Raw genomic sequence first — 12685 nt, 5'->3', positions numbered from 1 at the left:
TTTATAGCTTTAGTAATCAAATTAGTTTTAATTAGGTGAAATTAGTACCTTTTTTTTGCAAGCCGCACCCCTCCTTCACGCACGTCATTGAAAAAAATACTCATGGAGGGAAAATGTAGTTTGTAACCAATTTAACTCCCTTTTGATTGCCATTCTTGTAAACAGTATTGAAATCACATGCATTCAAATGGAATTACTACTTCATTTTTTTTTATCAAATTGAATTTCTTTTCAATAACTGCAATTACACATTGACCACAATTACAACATCCAAAAGTTCTTTATCAAATTAAATCTCTCCAATAAGCTACAATTACATAGTGACCACAATTACAACACCTAAAAAGGATTTACAACCATGATGACAAAACACTGAAGTAAAACTAAGGACATTCACTCAAAAGATGTGAGGCTGACATCTTGATGAATCCAATGATGAGACTATTGGACAACTGTTGAGCCAAATTGCCAAAAATAATTAACAATAACTGGAACAAGTGGTCACAATATGAACTAGTTTTGTTCACCTAATCAATCGATTTTTTACTCAATTGTGCTCAACTGCCCTTAGAACTAAATCCAGTGGTAAGGAATAATGAAGTAAATACACATATTCCAATGCATCATTATTCTCCACCATTAAATTTAAATCCAATGACAATTTAACACAAGTAAACAATTTACTTTGTAAGTGAACGTGACTATAATAAACTATTGGATGGGACGCCTTAAAATTTCACAATTGCATCAACAAAGACTAATACTAGCAGTCTAGCACGGTTTTAAAACGATAGGGAACAAAGTCCTACCGAGACCGAACCAGCTACCAAATCTAGACACTCGTCGAAATCCAAGACAAAAACCCAATCTCAAAAGAGCATGGACTCATTTTGAGATCTGCAAACATATCCAAAAACTAACAACTAATAAAAACACCGAAATATACAATAATAAAAACCACCAAAAATCAAAGCACGCCATAGTGAAGGAAGAGAGCCATTCCCAAGAACCACTAGAATCAAACCATCTGAGCCCATAACAAAAAAACATTGGAGCAAAGACCACCGGAGCAAACGATCTCAACCACGCCAGCGCCATCCCACCACCACCCATAGGCCAACCGTTAGTAATCTCTTGGAAATAATAAAATTAACACCAAGACCATGATTTCTTATGGAAATATTCTCCTGCATGTGCTAAAATATTAGGAGCTGCAGTATGACACAGAACACAACACACTGCAATAACATACAATTCTCATAGGTTGTGTTTACCCTCCTCCTTTATCCGGGCTTGGGACCGGCTGTGTCTAAATACACACAGGCGGAGTTGCTTTTCTCATTTCATTTCCACACTCTTAACATGAAAAGATTCCGAGTACCTCCTCAGATCTTCATTCCACTTTTTATCATACTCAAAACCACTAACAGACCCTACTTTCGTCACTTCATTTTCCAATGCTAATGCAAAATTTTAATGTAAAACATAGTGTGGTAAAAAATCTAAACCATTTTTGTTATTATTTATTATTTATTTATATTTATTTTTCTTTGGAGTGGTACTTTAGCCCAATCCCACTTCTTTTCCTCTAGCTCTGACTTTCATAATAACATGTTCACAATTGAGCACAACAATTGACGGAAGTGCCATTTCCATTTATGTTTAATTGCAAGTTGCTTACTATATCCTAGAGCCAGCATTTTGAAGCCACTCAGTAGTTGCCGAGTTTCCCCGGGTTAAACTTCTACTTGAAGGCAGAATCCCCCTCCTTCACATACATGAACTTTGTACTTGCGCATTTGGTTGAATTGGACATATCGGCCAATCCACTCTACAGCTTATGGCATCATAATAATTTGGTTCAATTTCGACGATCCCTTGCATCTGAACCTTTCATTTTATCATCAAAGGAGCTCTCATTGGGGTATGGAGCCATCCCACAATATGATCCAACAATCTGAACCATCTATTAATTAGGTACTCGAGGATTATCGAATACCAGTCATTCGATTGTGATCGAAGCGAATGATCGAAATAGACACATCGGATCATATCGGTAAACGATTGTCAATTTTGGCTGTTATTTCTGGAAATTTGCTTGTTAAGAGATGGTTCGGATAATTGGACCACATCACAGGGTTGACCACCAAGTTGTACCATCTTAAACCAATCTCAAACCATAACAAAAATTGCCATTCTTTGGAACAAGTAGACAACGGAAGTGATGGTAAAGAGATGAAAGGGAGATACATACCAGAGGGCACAAAAAGACTTCCGCCCAAAGCAGCTAAAGTGGTTTGTTATCCTAATTCATCTACTCCTGCAACCATGAGAAATGAAGAAAATGAAAGCAAACACATGGGAAACAAGGGCATGTACACATAATTTGAACACCACAACATATATGCATGCATCCACCATGAAGCAGCCACCATTTGGCCACTAATTATTGGTAAAAATCATCACTTACACCAAATGGCCGGATCAACACCCATAGTCACATGGCAACAATTTCATTCTCATCCACATCATTGAACACAAGAGTTTGACTATTATTACTGTAAAAGCTTTTTAACTACATGCCAAGGCTTTCCATTCAAATCTCAGTAAATGGGAGTTCCTTTCTCACATGCTCGTGATAAATCAACATACCAAGATTAGATAAGACCGCAAAAGATGCATGTTTAACAAACTTGTCAATAGGTTCAGATCCATGGACAAAAGGTAGTGATAGTCCAACTAAGGAGAAACGGGAGAAGAAGGAATCCCGTCGCATCAAACGCTAGACAGTTGGCCTAGCCCTTTGTAAATGACACCAAACATTAGGGCAACAAATTCATATTCTCTTGAAACTCATTCCACACAACATAGATAGACTGGGACAAACGCATTCCTTGAATGCAAAGGTAGGATGGTTTTTACCATTGACTGTAAACTAAAAAGAGAAGCATTCAAAGCTGTTAAAATTCAATTTCTTTTTATTAAATAAAGTAATGCATGTTTATACAAGAATTTGATATTCCAAAATTTGTTATGTGCAGGAAATCAATTGATTTACAGTTTCTAAAGAGGAGAAACTCATCTGCAACAGAGAAATCTACAAGAATGCACATGGGTCATGGGTCAGTCGGTATATCTTCGAAAAGTAGGCAAAATTCTCTTAGTGTCACTGTGGCCACATTATCCAGTCTTTTATGTCAACATTGATTCCTAACCTGAAAGAAGATCAAACTTGCATCAATTCCCACAACACTGATTTGCACAGGTGGCAGGAAAATGGATAATAATTGTAAAATTATTCAATAGAAACATTCCCTAGAAATATAAATGCTAGTCACTGTAACGCAAAGAAATCCTTACTAAAAAGCAGTTAAAGTGAAGAAACAAAATGCATTCAAATTTGAAAATCCAAACTGAGCCCAAATTTTCTGGCTGCTAGAACTCCCCATCAAAATATATACATATAATATACCATCCGGAAAATTTCTCATTTAGCCTTATTAGGATGTTGAATGCTGTACACTCTTCATGTGTTTGGTGGTTGCCTGCATAATAATCTAAATTTAAGTTGTTTAAGAAAGTTTAGGCAACCACCAAACACTATAAAGCACTTTGGTAACCAACCACCAAAACTCTGAAAAAAAGCATTCAGAAGCTGATTACCAAGCATTGCATTTTCAGAGTTTGAGGACAAAATGTAAACTGTAAAGTTCACATCAGAGTGCAGTTACTTTCCCAGGCGTGACCAAAACTCATACAAAACAATACATACAATGTAGTTATAAACAAAGAGAAAAGGTTACATACAGAAGAGTATAAAAATTGATAACATAAACCGCTCAGCTTTATGTGAACAGTTTTGTGATTCAGAAACATACAATTGATGCTGAACCCAGCCGAAGCACTCTGATGTGACTCGTCCATTGTTATTTACAGCGTCCAAAGTATTCAAACAGCTTGCAAAGGGCAGGCTGCTCTCTATCATGGAAGAACTCCAGCACCTCCAAGCACATCAAAGTATAAAACTGCATTGACAATATTAAATCACTTTTAGAAAACACATCTACAATTTCTGACAACAGCATTTTTTTTATTTTATTTTTTTACCAAAAGGATTAAACAAATATATCTTTCATGGAAGTGCAGGCTGCCAACAGGATGAACTTTTAAAGGGAAGTGCCTACTATCTAGGACTTTCAAGGCCAATATTTTCATTAGATATTGAAAAAAGTTCTAACATGTGAAGATACACAGCAAGGAAGGAGGCAAGTCAAAGGAATGAACTGCAGATGCAGTCGGACCGTAAAAAGTGATTTCATTTAGAGGCTAAGTACCTGAAAACTAAAATCTAATGCAACACCTGATGGATGCCAAAAGCTGCAATGAACTATAAGGAGTTAACTGTTAAAAAACATAGAAACACACCTCTCCAGATATACTGCCACCCCAACAGCAACACATGACTTCAAAATGGCCTGCCAAAACTTTGAACGATAAGGGCATGAACATGAATCCAGCTACAAAACTCCATTTGAGGAAGAATTATGTACATTATTCATGTGGAGAACTCAAATTCCTAATTCAATGATCCACGGCACCTGACCAGAAGACATCATTATTAGTAAATTAAAGATCCCTCTAAAGTATCCTGGTTTTTTTAAAAGCAAACTTAGTGACAAACAGTACAACTTGAAAAAGATGACCACAAGAACATGCAGTTACCTTTTTGAACCACAATTGCATGGAATCTTTTTCTCCTCTAATGGGAACTTATAATTGTAAGTAATTTCTTCACCAGCAGCTATATGTCGTTTTGCATAAATGAAAATCTTTTTCTCACCCTCAACACTTATAACCTTGGTGTAGCAGTTAGGCTGCAAAACAATTGGTGCATATTATGAGTTCCAAATACATGCAACTCCATTTGATGCAGCAAACTGTATTATTATTTAATAAAGAAGCTACCTCACAAGAATGGTTTATGAATCTAGCAATTCCTCCACGTTTTGTAGCATCAACCTGCAAGTTTCAGAAAAAAAAAATACTAATCAATAGGCAATAGCCTGCATTGCACAATTGTGCGCAACTAGTTTTGAGAACAGAAGGTCGAAAATGGCTTCTTGAATGCACCTCACATACAAAGTAGTAAAGAGGAGAAATACTATAGAGCATATGCTGCTTTAAAATAATTACAAACAAGCGAAAGAGAGGTTTTGTTTTGACTTTTAATTAGTTTAAGGTCAAAGTGCAAATTTCCACTGATTAGTAAAGAGGAGAAATACTACAGTGCAAATGCTGCTTTACAATTATTACAAACATGCAAAAAGAGGTGTTCTTTTAACTTTTAATTAGTTTATGGTCAGTGCAAATTTTCACAATGATTAATCAGTCATCAGGTACAACATAATTATGCTGAGAAAATAATCCAGAAATATATAAATTAACTCAGAGGCCAAAAGACAAAACTGAAAAAGAAAGAATTTGTAACTCTTAAAACTAAAGTAGCCATCAGTGTTTCATCACTCACCACATAACCATCATCAATCCTAAACAAATAACTGCTGCCAATTCCCATCTTCTCGTAATGACGCTCGCGTATATCAGATATCTGCAAATTCAGAAAGCAATATTGAGCATGCCAGGAAGAGAGAACAAACAAAAAGAAAAGGACACAAATATGCAAGTCATGCAGCCAATACAGTCAAGAAAGCTATACCTGGGGACGAATCAATTCTCCAACATATTCAATAACAAAGTCTTCTGCCTCGATTGGCTCCAAGGCAATAAGACCCCAATCATGTATCTTGCTCCGCTGGAAACGTAGACGCTTTTTCCTTGCCTGGCATGGAACATCACATCAAAATACTGTTTAAAGGGCAATTAAATCTATTTTGATGAAATTTGCATATCACCTTTAATTGAGTGGCTTTCAAAAGGTCAGCACCCTCAGCAGCAGCAAGAAGACTGCGCATCTTCACCCTATTTGTTCTTGCAGAAAGACCCTTGCCATTTGACCACTGTGATGTATTAGTGTCAGAAGTCCGGTACTGGGCATTAACGTATTTGATTCCCCTAACACGAGCTCTTTCAGCAGGAGTTGCATTTAGTGACCATCTATGCCATTCCCAGCCATTAATTGAAGCACGGGCACATCCATCAGATTTAGGGCAAGGATTTGATGTCTTTGACTTACTGGACCGGGCCTTTCTTACTGCGACTGGGATATTTGCTGCTTGCTTGAGAACATCATTGGCTACTTTCAAGACCTTTTTGGGATGTGGCAATTGTGAACCGCCAACTGGACGCTCCCTTTTCAGCTTCAACACCTTAGTTACTGTACACAGAACCAGGAATACGGAAAAAGAGAGAACAAAAAGAAAATGTTAAATCACGTACCACCATCTATAGAAAAAAATAAATAAAATAAAAAAGAAACTGAGAACGGGCACATACAAGGCTCTCCTTTAAGTTGATCATCACGACCATGGCTATTTACAACATTCTCAATATCATTGTGATCCTGGACATGAGCTGAAACCATCCTTTTACTAGGTTTAGGAGTGCACTCCACGGGTTCACTACCTGGATGGAACAGCAACATCTCTTTAAACAATAATTTCCATTCTGAGTGATAAACTCATTGCACAGGTAGAGCATACAAGGCCACATGCAGGGGAACGGAAAATAAAAGATAAATACATAAAAAAACTATGCCCTAATTCAGCAAATTTTAGTCCATAACCATATAAAACTTTCTGCAAAACCAAAATAAATGTTGTAAAATGACCTACCTTTAACTGCATGAGAAACCTTCAATCGTTTCCGACTAATAGCATTATTAGCTACTAATGTATCAGCGGATGAACACCTCTTATCAATGGCTTGCAAGGCAATGGCACCAACAGATAATTCAGTTTGGGATCCCCTAACTGAGCTGATGCCATCAATAACATTGTCAATGGGCTCACAACCTGGACAAAACAGGCAAAATCCCCTGTTAACATATGAATTCCATTCTGAGCAACAAATCCAGTGCACAAGCAGACAAGATCCAAGCAAAATACAAAAATTTAAATGGAATGTATGTGTTAATTAAACAGCTATAATCATAAAAGCTAAATGGAATCTGTGTTGATTCATGTGAAATCCATAACCATAAAGCATCAAAATAGAGTTGGTGAAGGTACATACTTTGTTCATGAGAACCCTTCAATGGCTTCCGACAACTAGCATTCTTAGCTGCTGACTTATCAGTTGATGAAAGCCTTTTAGAATTAACTTTCACAGATATGGCATCAACAGATGATTCAGTTTGGAGTTTGCTTAGACTTCTTTTTCTAGGAATCACAGTAGCATTCTTCGGCACATTTCTAGCAACATGTAGCTTCTTTGCCTTTTCCACTGTTTCACTCTTTAACCCAGTATCAATTACAGTTACAAGTCCAGAAGAACCCGACTTTTTCCGCAACCTCTTGCGCTGATATGTATATTCATCGATCACTGGAGATACTTCTGCAGTGATAGAACTGTGACAATGCTTTAATTCTTCTTTATTGGTGTTGCATGCTTTTTCCTAGATAAGTAAAATTAAAATAACAGTTAATATCACCAGCAGTGACAGGTCATTTAGAATGCTAAATAGAAAGAGGGAGGTGCAGAAAGCAGGAGCACAATACCTCATTACGGATATGGTTCTTCCTTGAAGTTCGCCATGATGCAAGAAACTTATTAAGAGCCAGATCAATAAATGATGATTTCCATTCTCCAATAACATCATCATGGAGTTTCTTCCGCAACATTGCTGTAGCAACATATGCTCCAATCTTAGGAATACATTCTTCTGACCTTGAAGGTCGGAATTTGCAAATAGGTGACTGTCCAAGAGTTTTAACATTGGCTATGAGTCCAGGGGGTGATGGTTCATTTACTTCTTGGTCACCATCAAGATCATCAACGTGAGAACAGACTTCCTTAAAAGCACTTGCCAGAAAATTAGACATACGATTTTCAGGAAAAGAACTATGGAAGGGTTTTTCTACTTCTGGAGTTGGGCATATCTCAGACAGAATAATTTCTGCAGATGTGTTATTTGAATTCCTCAAATTGTCACATAGGTCAGATGAGCCACCTATGCTCCTCGGGGAACAGTCAATATTCTCCTGCAAAAACAAAAATGTTACTTTGACATTATGTGTGATCGTAAATTAAGCATAGATGAGTGACTAATTGCTTATCTATGCAAAGAAAATGACTAAGTGTCTGCTATCACTTAAATGTTACAGTAAAACAGGAACCAGGAGGGAGAAGAAGGAAACCAATGAAACGTCTCGGGATTACCTTTATTGAATTCTCTTCTGTGGACAAATTAACTAGTTTACTCACTTCCTCATCAACAAAGCATCCAACATACTCGGTCAAGGAACTCTTTGCAGTCAATTGAAGTTCATTTTCTATATGCTCTACAATGTACTTCATGTCTTCGTATGAGGGACCTATCTGTTTAGGTGGTTTTTCCTCCATTAGAACCAATGAAGAGCTCAATGATGGCTGAGCATGACGCCCTAACTCAGCTCCCAACAGTTCAAAACCAGGGGGACGATCATCATCATTATCAGATAACTGCATGATCAAATGGAACATTAAAAATTTACAATTTGACAGCATAATGAGAAATTAAAACATGCTCATGACTTACAATTTCATGAGGTAATTTTGTGATCTTTTCCACCCAGTCACCACATCTATTAGGAGGTCTCCACAACAATGGAGAGCCAGTCCATAGTTTCCTTCTCCTCCAAGCAGATGAATATTCTGCCACTGAATCATAGAAGACAGCATTCCACATGACTTCCATGCAATAATCAAAGAGCATTCTACAAACAACTGCATAAGAATCCCAAAAGTTCTGAATGCTTCCAACAGATTTAGTCATTGGTGAAGGCGAATCTTGATTGATACATGTCCTTTCAGCAACATAGCCGGAAACTCCAGCCTCACCGTCAATTTCAGACTATTCAAACAAAACAAAAAAACCATTATCTCGCGAAGCCAAATAGCTGTGTTTACTTATTTTGGCAAGAAAACACTTTTTGACAACCAAAACAGCATTTTGTAGCATTTGGTTGAAAAAAAAAATAGATGCACTCTGTCAACCAAAAAGAGTGAAAAAAGTAAGAGCATCTTTTGGGGCCAAAGAAGCATAAGGGAGTTAAGTGCTAAAGGCTTTCAGATAATCAGTAGTCCTTTTGGTAGCATTTGGCAGCAATAACTACAAGTACATTTGGAATTGTGGAATCACTTCAGTGGGTTTTGGAGGATCACCCGATATATGCTTCCAAATATGTGAAGCATTTTTAATGAAATTTTATGAACTATAACAGAACTGACCTACAACAGCACTCCCAAATAATCCCTTAGTGCCTTTGCAGCATGTAATTAGTATTTTCACGAGAAGTGTTTCCAGATGAGTTTGCAAGAAGCAGTTAAATTTCATATCAAATCTTTTGTAGGCAAGTACACATAAGTAGAATGCTTTAAAACTCACCTTTTTTGCATCCAAGGAACAGGTCTTCATATCCTGGTTAAGTCTCTGAGCTTTCGTGGTGGTAACAAACTCAGCAATCACATTGCTGATTATCTCATCTAAAACAACCCTACGAGCTGATTTCATAATTCCGTAGTGCAGTTGGGAAGAAACTCCCTCTGTGACTTCAGATATAATGCTTACCAATGGACCATTACATTTGGCATCAAATTTGGTGATGGTTTCAGGTCCATCAAGTTTCCATGAATTGAGAACCGATGACAGTGTGAAGGGTTTACACTTGTTCTTGACATGATAAATCTGCAAAAGCATATCAACAGTAGGATCAAAAGTCTCAACAAAACTGCAACAGAAAACAGGAAATCCATGAATCAAAAAACCATTGAAGATCTAGCAAGTCCATAAGAATCTCCATGCTTTTAGAACACATAAACTTCAAGAAATTCCATAAGCAATCTTCAAGAGCATATGAATGAAGTGGGCCCAAATCTATTCCAAAAATAAAATGAGAAAAAGCAGCCAAGAGACAGTATACCCATGCTCCAAAGCTACTTTCACAAAAGACAAACTGTACAGGAACATGTACTTAATAATATAAGGTAATTAATGCTAAACATTTGAAATGTAGCAGGCATCAGAGATATTGTTCACTTTAAACCTACATATTTCATAATTCCTTCTATCTTATCAAATAAAGACGCTTGACTTGGCTTTTTTTGCATATAATACATGGAGTTGCAGCAAGTAAATTCCTAAAATGCAAAGTTCTGATTAAATAAGGAGTTTTCAGTTCCTGATACGAGGCGATTTTTCAAAATTAACAGCTGTATAATGGGGAATAATTATGATCATGGTGTTGATCTGGAAGTATTTGTTTCAAACTTGAGTGCACAATTCCTGAAGGATGTGATATCAAGCAACTAAGATGCCAATAGGATTGTTTCTGAAACTTCTCATAGCTTTTCTTATAAAATTGCACTAAAACATCCAACAAACATCATAATATCTCATATCTTACCGTCAGCGAATCCCGAAGATATCCATATCGATGCCAAGAATTTAATTCGAAAAGAGAATATGGCCCATTTCTCTTCCCTTCCTCATCCTCATACAACCAGCAAGAATCTTTACTTGACTAGGATATACATCAAACAAGTGGATACAGAAAGAGAGGAAATAGAATTAGTAAGACAGGTATATGAATTATAAAATGATACATAACATATAGGGTGCTTTCATGTCTGGACGGAAGCTCAAGTAGACAAGTGTACATACCAGTGACTGATTTGAAGTAACTTGATTAGGTGCTTTGGAGTTCAATATCAGCTTATTGGAAACACTAGTGTCGTAGCTGGCCTGTGAAGTGGAGTCATACTGTAAATCAGGATAACCGGTAGCAACTGGTGTAGGTATACTACATGTAGCGATTGTAGCCAAATCCCCATTGCAAGATTTAAGAGAATTTGTAGGCGTGCTTGTGCTCGAGATGCTGCCCAGACTCAGATATGCAAACCCAGTAGCAACATGATCAGGGAACTGCTTGAAATACTTCAATGGTATTGGGTTTATTAATGCCCCATTTACCACAGGATATACAGGAAGCTCATCTGGCAAAAAACCAGTAGATAAACCTTCAAATAACTGCTGCTGAATATACGGGCCGCACATTTGTCCTTGTTCATTAACATACATCCATCCGCTCACAAAAGGAGGAGGAGGAGGCATATAGCCCGAGTAAGTCTTGTCCTGGTATGGGGTCCCCCCAGAGTTACAAAGCTGTTGAATATCACTAGAATTGCCATTTGACTGGCAGCTCATCTCCATTTTAGAGTTTGATCCAACTTTGTCATCGAAATAGCAGCAACACAAGATGTAGAAGAAAACCAGTATTCTCACACCTGATGGTAAAGGTATTAACAATAAGCAAATCAGGTACTGTATATGCAAACATAGTAGCAATACAAACAAGCACAGAAAAAAATAATAATAATAGTAATCTGGTTCAGCAATAGCCAATAAGCTGACTAGCAGCAACACCAGAAATCTCAAACGATTTGAATTGAACCCAAGCCCAATTGAATTAAACCGATAGACCCTAAACTAATCCCTAAATTCAACATAATCAACTAAGAGAAACGCTTACAACAAACTGAAGAACAGGGCAAGAGGCTTGGGCTTTCCAAAAAATTCAACAAGAATATAAGAATGATGAAGAGAGGCTTCGATGCCGCCGAAGCCTTTTGTGTTTAAAGCAAATTACTTTTGTCACTATAACTATGAGAATGACAGACAGAAAAGGGTGTTCTGTATCATATACTCTTCTCTCTTGGCTGGGCAAAGTATCTCTCCGTGTTCTTCTAAAGTCTCAAACTTCTTAGAGAAGTTAGAATCACGAACACGAAGATTGGAGTAACCTTGTTCAAAAAAGGAATCCTATTACCACAGAATTCTATATTAATTTCACGAATCGTCCTACAAATTCAGACGAGTATCCAATAAGCAATGCCTGATTCGCATACCTAGTTTGGAATCGATTACCTAGAACTATTCCACGATCGAATTTGATCGCGGTGGGTTTGAATCAGACAAACAACTAAAGATAAAATACTAACTGATGCGTTTGCTTTGAAGTCAGGATTTACTTGAGGTGCCGGAGATTTGACGTTAGATCGCCAGAAATTTCTGGTTTTCGGGTGCAGGAGACGGAGAAGCGAAGGAGACGACAACGGAGGCGCTGAGAAATATTGAGAAAGAAAGATGCCGTCGTAGCGGGGTTAGGGATTTTAGGATTAATGCTGCTCACATGCTTCGGTGCGGAATCAACACACACACAAATTTTGCTAATACCCAATACTCGGCCCGCCACGCGTCTAAAGTCCAAACTCGATTTCATATTTTCCTTTATTTTTTTTTCTCAAAAAAACAAATTACAAAAGAATCTACATAGAATTATCTTCAAAATATTTGCTACACATTACTTCCCGGAAAATATGTTTGTACTTGAACTTGTTGCACAAGATTGGGGTGGGTTCGCGAAACCATAAACTGAAAAAAAATCGCACCGAATTGAACCGAACTGATCAGTTTCAGTGTGTTAGGAACTGAATCGAACCAAAAAAAAAAAACCGAAGTTACCAAAAC

At 37.3% G+C, this 12685-nt stretch overlaps 1 protein-coding gene across 3 annotated transcripts; it reads right to left on the bottom strand.

Annotated features, from left to right (window-relative positions):
* Positions 1-2956: 2956 nt before the first annotated feature.
* LOC133741933 (histone-lysine N-methyltransferase ATXR7) lies at positions 2957-12336 on the bottom strand. 3 transcript variants are annotated; one of them, XM_062169645.1, is made up of 19 exons: positions 12187-12336; positions 10820-11442; positions 10563-10679; positions 9545-9844; positions 8696-9010; positions 8338-8619; positions 7677-8159; positions 7192-7573; positions 6792-6971; positions 6454-6582; positions 5913-6334; positions 5717-5839; positions 5528-5608; positions 4966-5019; positions 4723-4874; positions 4551-4598; positions 4426-4475; positions 3879-4025; positions 2957-3215 (listed from the first exon to the last, which is right to left on the bottom strand). In XM_062169645.1, the coding sequence occupies exons 2-16, from the start codon at positions 11366-11368 to the stop codon at positions 4577-4579; spliced, it is 3591 nt and encodes a 1196-aa protein (XP_062025629.1). In that variant the 5' UTR covers positions 11369-11442; positions 12187-12336; the 3' UTR covers positions 2957-3215; positions 3879-4025; positions 4426-4475; positions 4551-4576. The 3 variants fall into 3 exon arrangements, with proteins under 3 accessions (XP_062025629.1, XP_062025627.1, XP_062025628.1); XM_062169643.1 differs by having other exon boundaries at positions 4426-4598; XM_062169644.1 differs by having other exon boundaries at positions 4426-4598; positions 12157-12320.
* Between the last annotated feature and the right edge of the window lie 349 nt (positions 12337-12685).

This window comes from Rosa rugosa, chromosome 4 (genome assembly GCF_958449725.1).
Source record: "Rosa rugosa chromosome 4, drRosRugo1.1, whole genome shotgun sequence".
Lineage (NCBI taxonomy): Eukaryota > Viridiplantae > Streptophyta > Magnoliopsida > Rosales > Rosaceae > Rosa > Rosa rugosa.
The sequence above is the reverse complement of the archived record's forward strand: the minus strand, read 5'-3'. Positions and strand labels throughout refer to the sequence as shown.

What these genes read in the sequence shown, in the direction of transcription:
- LOC133741933 (XM_062169643.1), bottom strand. Translation starts at nt 11,368, where the DNA reads ATGGAGATGAGCTGCCAGTCAAATGGCAATTCTAGTGATATTCAACAG. An exon ending in TCAACTTAAAGGAGAGCCTT is followed by an intron (nt 6,335 to 6,453) that starts GTATGTGCCCGT and finishes TTCTGTGTACAG; the next exon opens with TAACTAAGGTGTTGAAGCTG. An exon ending in TGCAATTGTGGTTCAAAAAG is followed by an intron (nt 4,599 to 4,722) that starts GTAACTGCATGT and finishes TCTTCTGGTCAG; the next exon opens with GTGCCGTGGATCATTGAATT.